Source organism: Giraffa tippelskirchi, chromosome 9 (genome assembly GCF_054371585.1).
Source record: "Giraffa tippelskirchi isolate mGirTip1 chromosome 9, T2T-mGirTip1v1.2.pri, whole genome shotgun sequence".
Classification (NCBI taxonomy): domain Eukaryota; kingdom Metazoa; phylum Chordata; class Mammalia; order Artiodactyla; family Giraffidae; genus Giraffa; species Giraffa tippelskirchi.
Genome location: NC_137283.1, coordinates 126,503,919 through 126,525,079, shown reverse-complemented (window position 1 = coordinate 126,525,079; position 21,161 = coordinate 126,503,919). Strand labels below are relative to the sequence as shown.

The 21,161-nt window shown below is 37.2% G+C and overlaps 1 protein-coding gene across 5 annotated transcripts in view; it reads right to left on the bottom strand.

Moving 5' to 3' along the window:
* Positions 1 to 21,161, bottom strand: part of RNGTT (RNA guanylyltransferase and 5'-phosphatase) — a 203,431-nt gene that overhangs the window by 129,716 nt on the left and 52,554 nt on the right. For all 5 annotated transcript variants that reach the window (XR_014064965.1, XM_081528556.1, XM_081528557.1 and 2 more), the window contains one exon: positions 8,579 to 8,714. Coding sequence is in view for 4 of the 5 variants with exons in the window: in XM_081528556.1 (XP_081384682.1) it covers positions 8,579 to 8,714 (136 nt within the window). In the remaining variant the exon portion in view is untranslated. The remainder of the gene's footprint in view (positions 1 to 8,578; positions 8,715 to 21,161) is intronic.

Genomic DNA, 21,161 nt, shown 5'->3' with positions numbered 1-21,161 from the left:
TTCTTCATCACAATGTCCCCCATCCCTACAGCTGTCACTTATTGCCCTAGGGAAGAGAAAAGTGAGTAAACATAAAAAAAATTTAAGTCTAAAACTTAGTTAAGAAAGCTGAACTGCGCTGGTAGTGGAATTGTAAAATGGAGCAACCAGTACAAAAGAAGTACAGCAGTTCTCTCAAAAAATTAAAATTAGAACTACAACAGGACCCAGCAATCCCACTTGTGGATATACATCCAAAAGAATTAAAAACAATATCTTGAAGAGATATTTATACACCCATTGTATATATCAGCATTATTCCAACAGCTAAGAGAAGGGACCCAAATGTTCAACAGATGAATGAATAAATAAATGTGGCATGGACAGATTGTGGGATATTATTCTGCCTTGAAAAGGAAATATATCACATGCTACAACATGCATAAACCTTGAGGACATTATGTTAAGTGAAATAAGCCAGTAACAGTAAGACAAATAACACATGATTTCACTTATATAAGGTATCTAAAGGATTTAAATTCATAGCAAGTAGAATGGTGACTGCCATAGGCTGGGGATAACGAGAAGCTGTTTAACTGGTAGACAGTTTGACCTTTACAGGATAAAAAAGGTCTGGAGATCTGCTGCACCACAGTGCAGTTACCATGACTGAACTGGATCCTTTTTAATCACACTTATAAATAAAAATTTAAAATAAATAAATAAAATCTAGTGAAGAAGGGAAAATAGATTTTCTCTTATGATCAAATTTTAGAAACAGGGCCTAGATTTACCCTCCTGCATGAAACAACCTAAGAATGAAAAAAGGGGTAAACAGTCTAAAGTTCAGTAATAGGTGGGACTTACGGTTTCAACGGCTCACAGTCAAAGATGATGCTAAAGACTTGGCATGGCCCAGATATACGGAATATTAAGTTGAGTACTTTGAAGAACCACTGAGAGTTTTAATAAGAGGAAATAACTGTGGAAAACTTGGGGCCTTCAAAGCTTATCTCAAAGATAACCCATTCTTTGAAATGCTTTTAGATAAGGCCCACTTGTTTCTAATTACCATAGTACATCTAGGTGACAAAATGTCCTGGAATTAGCAGCAGTGGTTGCACAGGGCTTCCCTAGTGGCTCAGCAGTGAAGAAGCCACCTGCCAAAGCAGGAGACACAGGTTGTATCCCTGGGTTGGGAAGATTCCCTGAAGAAGGAAATTGCAACTCCCTCCAGTATTCTTGTCTGAAGAATACCATGGACAGAGGAGCCTGGCAGGCTACAGTGCATGGGGTCACAAAGAACAAAGAGTCATATACAACTTAGTGACTAAACAACAACAACAAAGTGGTCACACAATCTTACAAATACAAAAAACCATTAACTTATACACTTTTAGAATGGTGAATTATATTTCAACTTTCTTCAGTTCAGTTCAGTCACTCAGTAGTGTCTGACTCTTTGCGATCCCATGAATCGCAGCAGGCCAGGCCTCTCTGTCAATCACCAGGCCTCTCTGTCAATCACCAACTCCCTGAGTCCACCCAAACCCACGTCTATCAATTCGGTGATGTCATCCAGCCATCTCATCCTCTGTCGTCCCCTTCTCCTCCTGCCCCCAATCCTTCCCAGCATCAGGGTCTTTTCCAATGAGTCAACTCTTCCCATGAGGTGGCCAAAGTATTGGAGTTTCAGCTTCAACATTAGTCTTTCCAATGAACACCAGGACTGATCTCCTTTAGGATGGACTGGTTGGATCTCCTTGCAGTTCAAGGGACTCTCAAGAGTCTTCTCCAACACCACAGTTCAAAAGCATCAATTCTTCAGCACTCAGCTTTCTTCACCGACCAACTCTCACATCCATACATGACCATTGGAAAAACCATAGCCTTGACTAGAAGGACCTTTGTTGGCAAAGTAATGTCTCTGCTTTTTAATATGCTATCTAGGTTGGCCATAACCCTCCTTCCAAGGATTAAGTGTCTTTTAATTTCATGGCTGCAATCACCATCTGCAGTGATTTTGGAGCCCAAAAAAATAAAGTCTGACACTGTTTCCACTGTTTCCCCATCTATTTCCCATGAAGTGATGGGACCAGATGCCATGATCTTAGTTTTCTGAATGTTGAGCTTTAAGCCAACTTTTTCACTCTCCTCTTTCACTTTCATCAAAAGGCTTCTTAGTAAAAATATGGAACGCTTCACGAATTTGCGTGTCAACTTTCTTAATAAAGTTAAATTTGAAAAAGAAATCCAAAAATCAGTTCTTAAGATGAAAGGAAAAGGAAAGAACCTCTGGCATACAGCCTATATTAAATGTGAGCTATATACGTGTTGATTATACACATTCTATAAATACAGCCATAACAAAATGACTAAAAGGGGACTTCCCTGGTGGTCCAGTGGTTGAGAAACCACCTGCAATTGCAGGGGATCTGGGTTCAATCCTTGCTCTGGGAAGATCCCACATGCTGTGGGGCCACAGCTACTCAGCCCGAGCACCCTAGAGCTTAAGAGCCACAAGAGAAGCCACCACAATGAGAGGCCCAAGCACCACAACTAGAGGAAGCCCAAACAAGCAACAAAGACCCAGTGCAGCCAAAAATAAAGTACATACATTTAAAAAAAAAAAAAAAATGACTAAAAGGAAATACATCAAAAGGTTAAAACTTAATCTCGATAGCTGAGTTTTCTTCTATTTTATAACATACAGACTTTCTAAAGTTTTAACAAGTATGCATATACTTTTATAAAAAATTAACAGATGAAAAGATATGTCATTTTCCCAAGAATTTTGTTATTAACTTTAATGATTAACTGTTATATTCTCCTGTATTCTCAGTATAAAATTGATTGAATTTTACTGATTTGTTTCAAGTGAATTAATGCCATATTTCTAAACTCCAATTTTCCACATTTTGTAGGTCAAAGAACATAATTTAGAGAGCAAAACAAAAGCCTCAACACTCATATCTGACAGCCAGACAATTACGTAGTTTGAGTTATTCTTGGATTTGGAATTTTACAAAAACAATTTGCAAATGAAAATGTAGAAGAAACAGAAAACTAAAGAGGATTGTTTTAATTAACTAAGTGGAAAAACAGATATGGTAGCTATAATTCTGATCCAAGTAAACTGACTTCATGAATCATATTGCTATTTTTAAATCTCATAAGAGTCTATTATGTTGCTCTCAGTTATCCAAGTTTGGGGTGAAAATAAACAGTATTGCTAAGTTAAATCTGCACAGGGTTAAACATCTAAATTTTAAGCATTATTTCTACCTGGAATACCCTTGGCTCATGTCCAACCAAAATCTCTTTCTATAGAAATCCTCCCATAATCTAATGCCAAATCCTTTATAACCATCTTTAGTTACTAATTAGATATGATTCATTTCTCCTCTAAACCACCCTAGAACTTGTTTTAAATACCCATCTTCAGATTACCGAGAATATCACCTATCATTCTCCATCCCTCCCCAAAGGTACATTGTCTCCAAGGTGAGGCCTTCTCCTCAACCTTGTAAGCACTGCCTGCACTCTTTGGCAGGGCACATGACAGGAATGAAAAACTACACTAAACTTTGGCAAACACTATAACTTAAGAATCTTTTTCTTTCTTTTATTTTATGAATCACAATGCTAAAAAAAAATGTAACTTAGATAAAATGAAAGTAACAAAAATCAAAATAAATGTTCTTATTGTTCCCATGAACTAATTACCACAGCTGTGGTGTTGGTGATGCAGATTATGGACAGCACAACTCCAGGGGTGCCTGTCACATCAATCAGGACAAGAATGGCACACCCTGGAGATGTGCAGTGAACAATATTTCCAATCTTATGCAGTGGCTCTGTCAGCCACAAGGGGTGTGTGTGTGCACATGCACATACAAATATGTTAAAAAGTTTACGTATGCATGTAAAGTATTTCAATACACACATTGTCACAGGAATGAAAATTTACTAGTAGCCTCACAGAGTATGCAGTATAGGTAATTGTGACTATAGTTACTCTTTGTTCAGTCTCTGTTTGCTACTCAGTCTCAACCAACTATATGCCTTTCTTTCCTTTTTTCTTAATCTTTAGTACCTGGCCCAGTCATCCTCTCAACCTGGACTGCTATCATCACTCATTAGGCCCCATCAAAAACTTTCTTTGATCTCATATCCACTGCTCTTTTCCACACAACCTCAAACTCTCACTCTCTCTAGGTCACATCCTTAACCTTCTAAGCACTTAAAACTATACCTCATAAGTGACTAATTCAAACCATCTCACTTTCCAATCACAGCCATACATCTTCTGGCCAGCACAAGCCAATATATAACTGGTAAATTTTTTAAAAAGCACATGAGATGGGGGCAATAAGCATTCAGGTCACTTAGAAAGTGGTACTCCCTCTGTTAAACAAACAAATACATATTTTATGCAAGTGGTTTTCATGAGGGTATTTCTATCATTGAGAGTTTAAACAAACATTCACAAGCTACTCCCTAGTCTTCCAATATCTACCTGCTAATACAACTCCAAACTAGAGGAGAAAATTTCATCTTAAGACAGAAAGCATTCTCATACAAATTCCAGAGACTATTAGTCAGATATAATTTAATCTACCTCACGAAAAAGGTTCAATGTTGAAAAAAGTGAAGAAATATTAAAGACCCTGAGTAGTATCTCAGTAGAAAAGAGACTTAAAAGTTGTGGGAAGTCATAAGAAAGATGTAGAGTTCCTTTTCCCTCCAAAGAAAAATAGTGAAGGTGTGGCAGACAGATAAACCACACAACCAAACAGAGCAATGAGAAATATAAATAGTGCAGAACCAAGCCTACCAGAGATCACTCTGCGACTTGCTGTACAGAGTGTAACATACTAGTTCAGCCTACCTTTTCAAATAGCCTTGTTCACCCAAAAAAAGAATAAAATCTAAGTGGTAAGCTTCAGAAGAGCCAGAATATTTGGTATTCTTGCACTATCAGACATTAAATTGTATGCTAAAGTTATAGCATTTAAGTCAACCTAAAACTACCACTGAAAGTCCTAAATATTAGCGGAATAGGAAAGTGAATCAAGAAACAAAGATATACAGAAATCCTATACATAATTTAAAAATGACATATGTAATTTAAAAGGAAAGATAAGATTAGCTGACTGATGCTGGGGCAATAGCTTAGATGTTGGGAAAAACATAAAACTGTATCCCTAGCTTACTCCTTTTACCAAAATATAACGTGGATAGATCAAGTATTTAAATATACAAATGAAATCATAAAAGTATTAGAAGGACACACAGGTGAGAGAGAGTAAGAGAGTGAAGTCGCTCCGTCGTGTCCGACTCTTTGTGACCCCATGGACTGTAGCCTACCAGGCTCCTCCGTCCATGGGATTTTCCAGGCAAGAATACTGGAGTGGGTTGCCATTTCCTACTCCAGGAGATCTTCCCAACCCAGGGATTGAACCCGGGGTCTCCCACATTATAGGCAAATGCTTTAACGTCTGAGCCACCAGGAAGTCCAAAGACAGGTGAGTATTATAGTAATTCTGAAGTAAAAATATCTCTTAAAATGGCACAAAAGCCAAATATTAAAAACCAAAGTGTTTACTCTATATTAAAAAGATAACTAATAAGAACCTACTGTATAGCACAGGGAACTCAATACTCTCTAATGATCTACATGGGAAAAGAATCTAAAAAAACAGTAGGGGTGTGTGTGTGTGTGTGTGTATAACTGATTCACTTTGCTGGACACCTAAAATGGACACAGCACTTTAAAATCAACTATATTCCAACAAAAAATTTAAAAAAAAAACAAGGTGTTCATAATTTACCTACATCAATTTATATTTGTGCCACAGAAAACATTATAAAACATTAAAAAACACATTTTTTCAAAATATGGGTCATAAAGCAATATCCCAATAAACAAAACACCTAGTAAACCAGTAAGAAAAAGATGAATATCCAATAGGAAAATGTATAAAAGATCTGAATGGGCAACTCACAAAAGAAACACCCTAACTTTGTATCATACTAAATACAGTAATAAGTAGAAAATGTTAAACCTCCTTAACAATTCACATAAATTAAGAGGTAAATATCACTATGTGCCAGACACTATTATCAGCACTTTATAACCCATCCAACTTAATCTTCACAGCAGCACCAAGAACTTAGCCTAACTTCATTACAGATGAGGAAACCAAGTAAACGATAGTAGGGCCCTCATGTCATAACTTATGGAGCCAATCAGGTACCATCAGTTAAAGTCAGGGCTCTTAACCACTGTGCTATATTATCCCCTAAAATGAAAGAGTCATTTAAACTTAGAAGATTTTAAATTTTCAAAATCCAGTATACAGATCCTTTACATATGGTTGGTAGAACTGTACATGTGTTCAAACTTTCTGGAAAGAAGAGCAGTAATCATACATGTCAATGTTTAAAATGGGCAATGCTCTCGAATCCAGCATAGTCACCACAGTACAGTACAGCCTGTTACTGCCCCTTCCCTGGAAGGACTGCTCCTCTTGTACTCCAAGGGGTACCGCCACCAATGAGCTCCTGGCCTCCACCATTACTCTTCCTTGGATTTACACGTAACTCAGGCCAGGCCCTCTGGAATCTTCCCTGGGACTGATACATGGATACTAGGAGAAAAAGTTCCCTCTCTGCTTGGATTGCAATGCAACTTGCCTCCCACATGGAAAGAACCTTCATGCAGTGAGAACGGACAAGTAAAGCAAACAGAGAAAGACAGTGCCTAGCCAATATCACTTGAGTCCCCAGATCCAGTCTGAAGCAAATCAAGCTGAAATCTAATTATTTGTGCCAATTTAGTTCTTGTTTCCTCAGTTACTTTAAGATGGACTTCAATTACTTGTAATCAAAAGATTTTTAAATGCATATTACAGTTTCATTTCTAAGAATCTTAATTATAAAACTGAACAATTGTGAAAAGAAAAAGGTATAAGGATATGCATTCTAGTGTGTGTTTTAATACAAAAAGCTACCAAAAAATCTAAATGTCCACCAAAAAAAGACTGGCTGAATTAATTATAGAATTGTTTGCAAACTGGCCTGATTAGAGTCACTTGGACCCTTGTTAAAATAAAAGTTGAAGAGGAAGCTGACAAATGCATAATTTACATACAACACAGCATTGTAAAGTAATTTCCCACCAATTAAAAAATAAATTAAAAAAAAAAAAAAAAACTACCTTGACCCCAGGGAGAGTCTAATTCACTAGGTCTAGGACAGGCTATCATATTTTTTTCACTATTATCCCCCATCATTTTCATAATCAAGATAGTGTGAAAACCCCAAATTACAGTGTTTACATATACAGTGGCCTATTACTCAGACTTTTATATGAAAAGGGTCCAAAACATATTGCTAAGTAAACAAAAGACAAGTTACAAAACACATTCAGATCTTTTCATGCAAAATTATGTAATAACTATCCATGTGGGTACATATTTGACCAAAGCACTCGTTTTCAACCAGGGCAGAGGTACCTGTATTCAGAATCTTACTGGGACTGGAAGGATTCCCAACTTCCCCCAGAGATCCTGATACATATACTGTTTAAGAATCTCTGTTTTGAGTTACTATTACTAATACGAACATGAATCCTTCAAAAGCAGGTGTAAGACTGAACGTTTTGGCACAGAGGAAAGAAACTCTGGAATAATGTTTATCAAAATGATAACAGAAATTACTCCAGTAGTGGGTATTCAGATGATTTTTACCAACTTTTTTGTATTGTTCTGTATTATTTCAATTTTTATTTACAATGAATTAATACTTTTAGAATCGGGGAAAAGAAAGCTACTCCTAGGAGAAAGATAAAATATTTTTAACCAAGTAATTTTATGATTATTAAATATATATTTTCTGAATGGGAAAATTCTTAACAGTTTCCAAAATTCAAATGTAAAAGTACAGTGGCTGCTTTCAAAGGCACAATCCTCTTTCAATAAGAACTATCAGTCCATATAGCTAAACAGCCAAGGGAAAATGTGATATGTCATTGTGCTCATGCTCAGTCACATCCAACTATTTGTGACTCGATGGACTACAGCCTTCCAGGGTACTCTGTCCATGGAATTTTCTAAGCTAGAATAATGGAGTGGGTTGCCAGTTCCTCCTCCAGTGGCTCTTCCGAACCCAGGGATCTAACCCACGTCTACTGTGCCTCTTGCATTGCATATGGATTCTTTACTACTGAGCCACCAGGGAAGCGTGATATGTCATATCACACAATTAAAATTCGATCAACAAGTAAAACCATAAAATAAAATGAATCTTTTTCAATCACAAAGAACAAAAAAATTAAGATTTAATTTTGCTTGCTTACTCTGTATCTAAGACAACAATCAAGTGACAGTAAGTGTAGGAAATAAAATAAATGAAATTTAACATCTTAGTAAAAACCAGATTCAATTTTTTAACTGTCAACTATACATCAATAAAAAGAAGTTTTTAAAAAACTGGATCTGATTCTAAATTTCCTGTTTAATTATTAAAAATATACATTTACTTCCACAAGAAATAAAAACAGCAATGTTTGATTTTTTAAAAAAATATGACTTACCCCATCTAAGAGAGTATTTGATAAATGCATACGGAGATCTTTACGAAATGGAAATTCCAGATTTGAAACATGAAACACTGAATTATCTCTATCAATCATAAAAACTTCATTTGTGCCATCAATCAACATCATATACCTGTAAACGAAACATTAAGAAAGGAATATTAACAGTATAATTTAAGAATAGGGTCATAAGAAATAACAGTTAAACTGTTTTTCCTTAGACTTGCAATAGCTACCTGGAATAATGTTCACCAGAGTGCCCCCTCCACCATCATTCAAATTAAAGTACCATAAATAATAAATTTGGGTTTTTTTTAAGTTTTTGCTTCCTATAAAAAACACAGGGTATACAGAAATCAAAACTTTTTATGAAAACAATGTGACATTCAAAAGCAATCTTATAACCCACCTTAGGAGAGACGCATTCTCTAATTTTTATTAAACTTCAGACATCAAAGTTCATAAAACACACAAATACACATATATGTAATTATTGCATTTTACTGGCTCAACAGCTATACGGATTAGGTGCTGCTGTCTCCACTTTGCAGTAGGAAAACAGAAAGTAAGTGATCATCAAAGGCCCAGACTTCAACGTATCCAGGGTCCCTTCTACCATACAACAATAAGCAGAACAGCTAACTCCTTTCTCTGAATTAATATGATGATAAAACCAGATCCCACCATTTCAGGGACAACTATCATTCATTACTATCGAATTAAAATATTTTTTAACACAAGTTCATAAAAATGTTCATTAGTCAATCATTTCATTTCATTAGTCAATCAATATATGGGGGAATTTATATTCCCCGGTGGCTCAGACAGTAAAGAATCCACCTGCAATGTGGGAGACCTGGCTTGGGAAGATCCCCTGGAGACTCGAATGTCTACCCACTCCAGTATTCTTGCCTAGAAAATTCCATGGACAGAGGAGCCTGGCAAGCTACAGTCCATGGGGTTGCAAAGTGTCCGACACGACTGAGCGTCTTTCATTTCACTTCACTTCATATACATTAAAATGACTTTGGTCATTAGTCATCCTTCCAATGATCAAGTTACTATCGACACATTTATTGCTGTATTGATGTAAGTTACTGCCACTGACTCCCAACTAGTGGATCATCAAGAATGGAGGACTTTTGCACACCATATAAAAAAATGAAATCCAGATGAACTCACAGTTTAGGAAATTACAGACTGACAGGCTATACTACCAAACAGATAGCAGCAAGATTTGGGGTGAAAATGGAGACCATATCCAAGCACCAAACTCTTCAAAGAATGAGAAAAATTTGACAGCAATAAATTAGAAAGTTGAAAGGCATGAGCTTCAAAGGAACAGAAGAATCACTGTGTTGTTTAGTTTGTTGTTAAATGACACAGTGGAAGAATAATAGTCCGGATGTACCACTGAGAACGGAAGAGAACGTGGATCAGTCTGTCTAATCTCCTACTCATGAGGCAGATGAGAAAAAAAGCAGCAGCAACTGAAAGATGGGAGGTGAATCAAGTTAAGGCCAGGGGATAAAAGAAATGTTCAATTGAAGATGTGGAAGCAAACACACATGGAGGCTATTATACCAGAAGACAATTTGTTTCCCATAAACAAGTGTTCTAAGAAAACAGAGACGTGTTCAAGGAGAAGGGAAAGGGAGGGCTGAATAAGGGAACAGAAGTGCATGACAACAGACTGAAGAGCAGAAAGACAGACCAAAGGGGAAGACATTTGGGGACTGGACTGGAAGCATGCTGTTACTAGTGTTTTCAAAATAATTAGTCCCAGCAGGCCCCTGGGGAGGAGGTAGAGGACTCCTGCCCTTGCTACATATTAAAAGAGTGGCAGCCCTAGGAGATGAGGATTGTGAAGACTCAGGCTGCACTTGGAAAAAGAAAATCAGCCTCCATCTAGACTGACAGTGCACCTGAGAGGCTCAGACCAACTGCCGAGCCAGCAGACTGGCCAACAACAGCAATACTCAGCTCCCAAAGCCCTCCTGCACGTGCTTCCCAAAAGCTGCAACTCCTGGTAGAATCTAGTCTTCTTGAAGAAGTCAACCTTGGGTGGTGTTTCAAAGAGAATTTAAATCAACATAAGAACAGGTCAAGTAAAAAGCCTTCTGATACCTGCAAAAATGGTACTGAAGGCACAATCTATCATGTTGTTTAAAGACCTAGGCCAGCACTTTGCAAAGTTTATTATTAACTTTTAGTATTTCCATGGCAAAATAATCAGGAACATTTAAGGTTGTAAGAAAACATACAAGGAATTACTCAGTTTTCCAAGTTATTAAACTTTTTCTCCAGTTTAAAAAAAAGACAAAGAAAAGTCTATTAATTTAACTTAGCCCATTATTTCCTAAACTTATTCCAGATATCTGTTAATATCTGCAGAACTAGTATTCCATATTTACAATCTGAGAAAAGTTGGCTTACGCTAATGAATTTCAGAATTCAGAAAAAAGAAATAGTTTACCGCTTCTGATCATATGATGACAACAGAAATTATATCTTCCTCTTTGGTGGTTACCCAGAAGCTCAGAATTAAATATAGTGTTCAAATAGAATAAGTATTAAATCCTAGGGTGCTGGTACATTTGCTTTTTCTGTCATAATTATTCTCTATTCATTTTTAACACATTTGAGGTAAGTATACACACACATAAATATATACGTATATACATCTTACTATCAGACTTTGCTTTTTACTTCAAAATACTATCTCTGTATACTTATGCATAAACAGATTTAAAAGACCAAGGAAGAAAGGGCTTTAGAAGATGGAATTCACTATAAAAGATTGCTCATGGGAAACTAAGCATGCATCTACAGATATATCGTAGAAATTATTTAGCAGTTGGTATTCAGGGAGTCTTCTGCACATATAAATTTTCAGGCTTTAGAACAAAAGTTTGAATTCCAGTCATTTCAAATCACACACTCTTTTGTTATGTGACACCCACAAAAAGTAAGAAGTTATTTCATGTTAGGGAAGAAATAAGGAATGTGGAAATATTTTCATATCACTCCAAAGTCTCTGAATGAATAGGTTCTTTAAAAAAAGGAAACCATCCCATGTACCAACAGATGCTGGCTTAGTATATAATGATGGTTCTACCTTCAGTGGAAATGGGTCACTAATGCAATATGATTTCTTATTAATTATGACATAACTTCAATTGCAAATCTAATATACAGGATTACTAAATTATTTGTATAATATCCATTCTCATTAAAAGACAAAAATCAGTAAGAAGTTTCACTGAACTAGAAAGCACTGATTCATTTTTTATATTAAAGTATATATACCAAAGCCATATAAATAACAGCAAAGCCAACTGCATTCATTCACTCATTCAGGCCATGCCGCAAGGCTTGCATGATCTTAGTTGCATGACCAAGGATTGAACCCATGACCCTTGATGTGGAAGCGCACAGTCCTAACCACTGGACCCCCAGGGAAGCCTCGCATAAACTGTTTTATGGTAAATACCGTTTGAGACAGTCACTGAGATGTGAGGCAGCTATTCAAGTAAAACCACCAACTGCATATTAATACAATTCAGGAAGTACATAATTAAAGAAAAGGATAACTGACAAAAAAAAAATGATAACTAATAGCATCTTAAGAATTTTAATTCACACTTCTAATAGTAGACTCAGGGTAAAATTGTCTTTAAGTATCTTATAATTTAAATTTATCACCAATATCCATTGATACAGAAAGCGATTCACAATATATTAAATGAAGAAAGAGCAAGTTAAAAATTCGAATGTATGAGTATGAGGGGTAGGGAGATAAAACTCTGAATAGTAAAACAGACAGGAAAGCCTATACCAAAATGGTAAGAACTGTCATCTCTACGTAGAATTATTGATATTTGCTTTCCTCATTATACTTTTTTGTACTTTTAAGAAATTAAAAAAATAAGCACATATTGCTTTTTCAAGCCAGGGTGGGGGTGAAAATTAAAGCTACAGAAAAAAACAAAAAATAGAAATACGGTCTGATCACAGTCTAAACATTTTTCCTTTGGCAATAAAATAAGATGGGATGTTAAAAACCTCGGTCCGACTCTTTGCAACCCCATGGACTATTCATATTCAGTCCATGGAATTCTCTAGGCCAGAATACTGGAGTGGGTAGCCTTTTCCCTTCTCCAGGGGATCGTCCCAACCCAGGAATCGAACAGGGGTCTCCTGCACTGCAGGCGGATTCTTTACCAACTGAGCTATCAGGGAAGCCCAGTCATACCACAGCAGCTTCAAAATTAGCAGGTATTTCTCTTCTCCTATTATAAGCACTCCCAGTGGGTAATGAGAAAAGTTGACTCATTTCACCATCTCTATCCACTTTTACCAATTCCCATCAAACTAACTATAGTTTTTTCTTTTTAAAGGATTAACCAATTAATTTTTCAAAATACTTACTCATGAGTCAACCAGGTATCAGGCACAGATGCTAGAAGTATAACAATAAACAGCACAAGTTCTTCATCTAACCTCATATGGTTTTATACCCTTAGCAAGAAAACAAGACATTAAACAAATAATCCCAAGCATAATAAGTACTCATAAGGTGAAGTTGTTGTTGTTCAGTTGCTGAGTCGTGTCTGACTCTTCTGCAACTCCATGAACTGCAGCCCACCAGGGTCCTCCATCCATAAGATTTTCCAGGCAACAATACTGGAGTGGGTGCCGTTTCCTTCCCCAAGGGATATTCCACCAGACCCAGGGATTGAACCCTCATCTCCTGCGTTAGCAGGCAGATTCTTCACCAGTGAGCCACCAGGGAAGTCCCAAAGTGAAGCACAAGATGCTATAGGAGCACACAAAAGGTACAACCCGCCAGAGTGCCAATGTCAGGAAAGGGATCCCAGAAGGATTCTCATGTAGCTGATAACAACAGCAGGTTATAATCACTTAGTGAGCAATGACTATGCACAAAGGAAAGTCAAAGTACTTTATGTTAACTCAATTAAGTCTTAAAACAATCTGACCATGTAGAGAAAATTATTCTGCCTGTATTCCTGATGAGGAAACTGAAATCACACTCAGTAACCTGCTCAAAGCCATAAAGCTGGCAAAACACCAAAGTTGTTATTAAAACCTAGACAAGAGCCTATGTCAACAACCTCTGTAGTATCCTGCCTCTGACCTGCATTGTGCAAGAGTAAACTAAACACACATTGTGGGGGGTGAAGGGAAAAGGGAAGGGGATAGGGGTGTGTTGTGAGAACCAGTGCTTGGTACACAGTCTGCCAGGTGCAATATCCTTGAGACAAAAACAGAAGGTTTATGCTCTGGCAACAACAACAAAAAATTCAGAATACGGAAGCATAGTGAGAAAGAAAGATAACCTGAGACTAGAGAAGTAGTCAAGGACTCGGTGATTAATGAAAACTATTTTTAGCTTTATTCTAGAAAGTGGAAAATCCCTCTTTTGAGACAAACAGAAACCATAAAGGGTAATTCAGACCCAAGAGATGTAATTCAGGAAACTGGTTACATAGATATTGGGAAGATGAACAGGTAAGAAGGGAAAATGAAGGTAATCAAGAAATGAGTAACTGCAGGAGGTACTCTACCCAGAGGTCTGTGGAAACAAAACGGAAGAGGCATGTTAGCAGAGGCCAGGAGTTTGGAGGATGGGCACTGTGAAACATGGAAGAGGTGGGGACATCAATGGAGCTCAGGGCTCAAACCTCTAAGGAAGTGGCACCAAATGTCTAAGACCTGGACCTTTAAGGAGAGGAGCCCAGCATCTCCAGTTTTAGTCTCTACAGAGGAGTACAGAAGGAGGATGCTTAAACTGCTGAGAAGAAACAGCGTCGGGGGTGAGGAAATGCAGGTGGCACTCCTCTGCCTAGAATGCACCTACAGCAGCAGGTACCTCTGAGAGGGACCAGTACCATAGATGCTGAGATTGCTAAAAGCTGGGGGCGAAGTGAAAGTTGCTGCCACCTGCTGAAGGGATAAAGAAACTAACACTAGGGAAGTCCCTTCTCTCACCTTCCAAATTCCTGCTAGTGCTCCCCATGGTAAAACTCAACAAGACGAGAGCTGACAAGCAAGTCTGAGAAACACAATTTGCACAGTTTAAAAGGGTGGGCTGGGAGCTCAGAAACAGCAGGTAAAGAAACAGCAGACCACTGAAATGCTTTTAGCTAAGTAATAGCACAATCTGATCTGCATTTTTCAAAGTTCACCCCCATTATGTGTACTCTTCTAAGGTAGGAACCAATCTGTAGACCAGAGAAATTATGAGGTTTTTACATTACCCCAAGTGGGAATGCAGTGGCAATGATAACTTAGAGGTATAAGTGGATAAATTCAAGACATGAAAGAGGCAGACTGACAGGATACTATGCTCCTGACAGGCAGTGGGGCTGAGGGGCAGAAGTCGAGGAGGACTTCCAGGCTTCTGGCAGGAGGAATGGGTGCACTTGATTTACTGATCCATGGAGCACTGGAGGAGGAGTCGCTGTTCAGTTTAGTTGGGTGGAAGTGATGGCATATGGACTTGGAGCTTTTCATTTTTACCCTGGAAACCAAACTGCCCTGATTTTCTCTATCCCTGTGTCTAACAGGTTGGAGGCAGGATCTAAGTCAGACAACCAAACGCTCCCTTCTCAAAAGTTTTAACTTGAGTGACAGTGAGGCACAGGAATAGTTTAAAAGTGATTCAGAGTGACGGCAGAGGCATCATTAGCAAGTGACAACGGTGGCTTCCTCTTCCAAGTGTTCCTGTGCCTGACCCTGGCTCTGGTCCTTACTGCCTGATGCTGCTGCTGCTGCTAAGTCGCTTCAGTCGTGTCTGACTCTGTGAGGCCCCATAGACGGCAGCCCACCAGGCTCCGCCGTCCCTGGGATTCTCCAGGCAAGAACACTGGAGTGGGTTGCCATTGCCTTCTCCAATGCATGAAAGTGAAAGTGAAAGTGAAGTCGCTCAGTTGTGTCTGACTCTTAGCGACCCCATGGACTGCAACCTACCAGGCTCCTCCGTCCATGGGATTTTCCAGGCAAGAGTACTGGAGTGGGTTGCCATTGCCTTCTCTGCCTTACTGCCTAGCCTCCCTTGATTCTTACCAATTTTCTGAGACTAGTTCTCCTCAGAGGTCAGCCTTCCAACATATCCCTTTGCTTACATGAGCCAAAGTTGATTTCTACTGCTTATAGTCGATCTAATGCTAATGGATATGCTGGGTTTTGGGTTGCTTTTTTTTACATTTTGCCTATTATATACAGTTGAATTCATGTTAAGTTAAATGTGCACATGACAGAGCCCCACTGCAGTATGTTCCCCAACCTATCCTTAATACCAACGGTTACATGACACTAGCTCTTTACACAATAACCACATGCCAAAAGACATGCCATCTATTTCCTGTCCTTGATAACTGTACATTAAGCCCAAAGTTTACCTTCCCTTGTATCTTTTCTCCCATAAGAATTCATTGCCAAACCTCTACTGTTTCTATACCAGCTACACTGCCTCTCATTTCTATTTCCAAAAGAATTGGTATACAGTCCCTGAAACCTAATTCTCAAGATCGCAGAGAAATAAATTCAGCTATATTAAAATTTCTTATAAAGAAAATTCAGTTTAGAGCCACTTCCCCATATACAATTATAAACCTTCCTGACATAAGAGCAGTTGGTCATACTCCCGCAGACCCACCAACACCTGTCAGACCTTATGTCAGAAATGATACAAGAAAAGCTGAACTGCTAAACTTCAGCTTTCTTCCTTCTTCATATGGGCTTATGAATGCTTTGCCTTTTTCTCTCACTAGCTCACCACTCAGTAAATTTGATCTTTGGTAATCTTTTTTGCAAAGTATATCCATGTCCTCTTTACGCCATTTTCCCCCATTTCTTTCAACTCTTAAAGAAAAGGGAAATGTATGTTATGCATATTTTACCACAGTTTTTAAAAATGAAAAACAAGAAGTTACAGTCATGACTTTTCACCTAGACCAAATAAAAAATCAGTGTCACAGAGTCCCTTTCACAATCTCTATCATACTCTCAATCTATCTCATCTTACAAAAATGAAATACATTTTCTCAGGAGAGTTTTTAAACAAGTCAAAACAGAGTTTTTATAAATGTCTTGTATTTGTTGCAATATAGTTTGTTTGGTTACCTGTGTTGGAACAGTACATATTGTCACTTTTCACACAGTAAGTAACTTACCTACCTTATAAGCAAGCTTATAGGCTAGGCTCAGAACCTAACCACCATTCAGACTAGAATTCTGTGGAAACACAACCTAAAGTCTACCAACTTAAATTAAGGAATCTCAGAAAAAGGTTTCAGATAACTTAAAACATCACTGTTTGTACTGCTTCCACAAAAAGACCACTATCTGATGATAAAACAATGTAATCCTACACATGAGCTTTGCTTCCAAACAAAATGGCTATAATCTGCTTATCTGACACAAACATTTCAACCTCTGAAAACAAAAAGTATCTGAAGGAAAAGTATAGCTTTACCTAATCTCACCTATCCAGAAATTCAAAGAACTCAATTAAGGTCATTCTTATTTTCACATTAACAAGTCAAAGAGAACATACACACAAACAGTAACACTACCACTTAACCTTTTTTAAATGTTTTATTTCTGCTGTTAACAATCATTGAAATGAAGGCACAGTCCTAACATATTCCTCACAACTGGGAAGACTCAGTTCATAAAAAACTATTAAAATTCTCAGACTTCCCTGGTGACTCACTGGATTAAGAATCTGCCTGCCAATGCAGGGGACAGCGGTTCAATCCCTGACCTGGAAAGATTCCACATGCTGCAGAGCAGCTAAGCTCATGTACCACAACTACTGAGCCCATGCGCTTAGAGCCTGTGCAACAACGGGAGCCACCACAATGAGAAGCCCATGTACCACTACTAGAGAAAGCCCATGTGCAACAAAGACCTAGTGCAACCAAAAATAAAAATAAATAAATATTATTTAAAAAGGAAACTATCCAAATTTTCATTCAACATTATAGAAGATTCCAACCCAACAGGTATTTTTATCTTGATGTATTGATTCTAAAAGCACAACAGACTTCTTCAAAAGGATTAGCTTCTTTTTAATCTTCATATCACATCAATTTAAATTCATGAAACAGATGTGATTAAAGTTCTATAGTCTTAAATTCACTTTAAGCCCACAGCTTCATTCTATTACGTGATCACTTATATACACACAACAGTAATTAAACAGACATCTTGTATTATTTAATTTTAAATTGCAAAGCCCATTTACTTCCTCTCCAATTTAATTGTCAAACTCTGATCTTAACATGTTAATTGTAAATTAAATGGCAGGCCAAAAGCATATGACTGAACATTTGAACAGTTTGCCAACATTTAAATGTCTTCTACATATGAATAGTCATCTTTATTTTATATGTTGTTTCTACAGCAAGTTTTCCACTATGTTATGTTCATCTAAGTTTTGTTTAAGCTTGGTACTTGGTAAACTTTGTCTATGGAAAAATTATCAGTCAAAAAATTTTATCTCAACTTACATAATTCATCACAAATAATTCTTGAAAACCTAGGGGTACCTACCATGAAAAAAATAATCACAAATCATCCAAGCCTTCTCACCAAAATACCATGTATGCCTATTTCTATTAATAGACAGTAATAATTTTTAAAGCGTAGATGTTTCTATTTCAAGAAACCTCCTTCAACCAGCAAGACTTAGTCTCGCGCAAAGCTTAAAAATCAACACTGCAAAAGACTCTGGCAGGCATGGGGCCCAGTATCAGTCTCTGGATTCCTCCCTCCCACTTCACAGAATTAATGACACATAATACAAATAATCAAGTTTTTAATAAGATTTAGAGTAAAGTTTTTGTTCCAAACCACCCAAAAGTTTAAAATTTTAATTTTCTTATTTTGTTTTCATTAAGAGTGGTACCAATGCTATTATTATAGGCTTTGGAAAGAAAATTCCAGTTTCATAGCCTGTAACACCAGACTCTCAATCAGTGTTTGCCATCTAGACTGCTAAAAAACAGGGAGGCATCTAGAACCAAAAATCCCATCAAATATTATAAAATGATTGTAACAGTTCAACCCAAAGGTATATGCTTTAACTTCAGAACTGTAACTGCCCTACCCTTTCTCATTTTGCCATCCTCCACTGCTCAGAAATACATACATGCCTACTGCCAAGCTTTTGTGTCTATAAAACTGCATCCCGTCCTAAAATACATTATCCTGAAACTCTTACTCAAAACTCCCTTTCATGGAGTCTCTCATACTCTAAATAACAGGTCCTATTCAACTCATTCTATCCCTCCAAGTTTTCTAAAACTTGTAAATCTAGTATGTACCACCTCTGGTAGAAAAGAAAGCATACAGCAGGAGCAAGCAGGAGCCTTAAAATTCACTTTAAGGAGTTTCAACTTTACTTTTAATTGAGCTCCTTTAAGCTAAAATGTAACAAATATTAAAAAAACATAAAATAATATACAATGTGTTATTCACTAGTGAACACTAGTAGTATTAAAAGTATTTTATTACAAGCCGTTAATTATTATATATATAGCAAATATATATATAAATATATAGCAAATAGGAGTGAAGATAGCCATAGGCAGAACAGAAGGCCCCTACATAGAAAGATATGTGGGAGGCCACTGTGGAGGTTAAGACATTCCAGACAGGCTCTTTCTAGCTATGTGATTTTGTACAAATCACTTGATTACTTTAAAATGCAGTTTCCTCATCAAAAATTTCTACCTCCTAATGTGACTGCAAGAATTAAATGAGTTAGTACCCCCATGCTCAAAGTAGCATTATCCAAACCAGCAACAGTGTAGAAGCAACGCAAGTGTCCACTGACAGGTAAAAGGATAAACAAAATGTGGTATATATATTAAATGGAATGTTATTCTGCCCAAGAAAAGGAGAACATTTCTGAAATATGCTATAATACAAATGAACCTTGAGGACATTATGCTAAGTGAAATAAGCCAGTCACAAAAAGATAACTATTGCATGATTCTACTTCTTTGAGGTGCCTAGATTAGTAAAAAAAAAAAAAAAAAAAAATCAGAAAGATCAAAAGTAAAATGGGTGGCTACCAGGGGAATGGAAAATTGTCACTTAATGGGTATAGACTTTTAGTTCTACAAGATGAAAAGAGTTCTGGACATGAGTGGCAATGATGTGTGCAAACATTATGAATGTATTTAACACCACTGAACTATATACTAAATAATAGTTAAAGTGGTAAATTTTACATTATGTGTATTTTACCACCATAAAAATTTTTTTAAAAAATGAGTTAATACATAAAGGATACAGAACTGGTACATGGTAATAAAAATTAAGTTAGTGCTACTACATTATGTCCAAGGCACACAGTAAGTACCTAATTAAGGCAGGATATAATTATTAATACTACAACTATTACTTTGCACAATCCAAACAAGAGTTGAGGTCACTGATAAACAAAGACTGGATAAGAGAGAAAGAATTCATTTCCTGTAGGCAGGAAAGAAGAGGACATCTCTTCTGAATTAAGAGGAAAAAGATAAGTGAACCAGAAATTTTGAACTGGTAGAAAAATAACCCTTGGTAACTCCGTGTGAAGGTTATTCACAGCCCACAAACTCAAGCTTATAAGCATATTTACACAAAGGGAGACAACAACTACAGTAAACAGATTCTTTTAATTTTTCCATGAAGAGTTAGAACCCAAGAAAATTTTGTAAAATCAGAAGCTACACTACCTAAGTGAGCAATAACTCAAAGAGCTCAAATAAAAGAACCTGTATCAGGTGCATGTCTCAATCTGCCTAGGAAACTGTTTTCTAAACACTAAGATGATAAAAACAAACCTGAGCCTAAAATATGCCAATGTACTGAAACAGCTTCTTAAGATTTACTAACAAAAATGGTATATATAAGTAAACACACGTAACTCCAAAAGCTATTGTACATAATGGAAAACTATCACAGTTTTGTCCCAGTCTAGCACATCAAATAAAAATTAGTAAAAGGATAATTTAAACAAAATTATACTTAAGGGAATTCCCTGGCAATCAGTGGTTAGGACTCCACACTTTCACTGCCAAGAAAATGGGTTCAATCCCTGGTGGGGAACTAAGATCCCACAAGCTGAACTGTGTGTCCAAATTAAAATATATATGGATACAGATATATATATAATACACATGTATGGGGCTTCCCTGGTGGCTCAGTGGTAAAGAATCCACCTGCCAGTACAGGAGATGCAGGAGACAAGTTTGATCCCTGGGTCAGGAAGACGCCCTGGAGAAGGAAATAGCAACCTGCTCCATTCTTCTTGCCTGGAGAACCCCCATGGACAGAGGAGCCTGGCGGGCTACAGTCCATGGGATCGCAAAGAGTCGGATTCAATTTAGCAATGAGCATGCACACACATATACATGTATATATCTCTCTCTATATATAGATATAATTCTTAGAAACATGCAAAAGAAGAACTTCCACTAAAATGCCTGTTCAAAAGTTATATTCAGTAGATTTTTCCTCTCTTAGTCACAGAAATATTTTTGTTTGGCTTCTGACT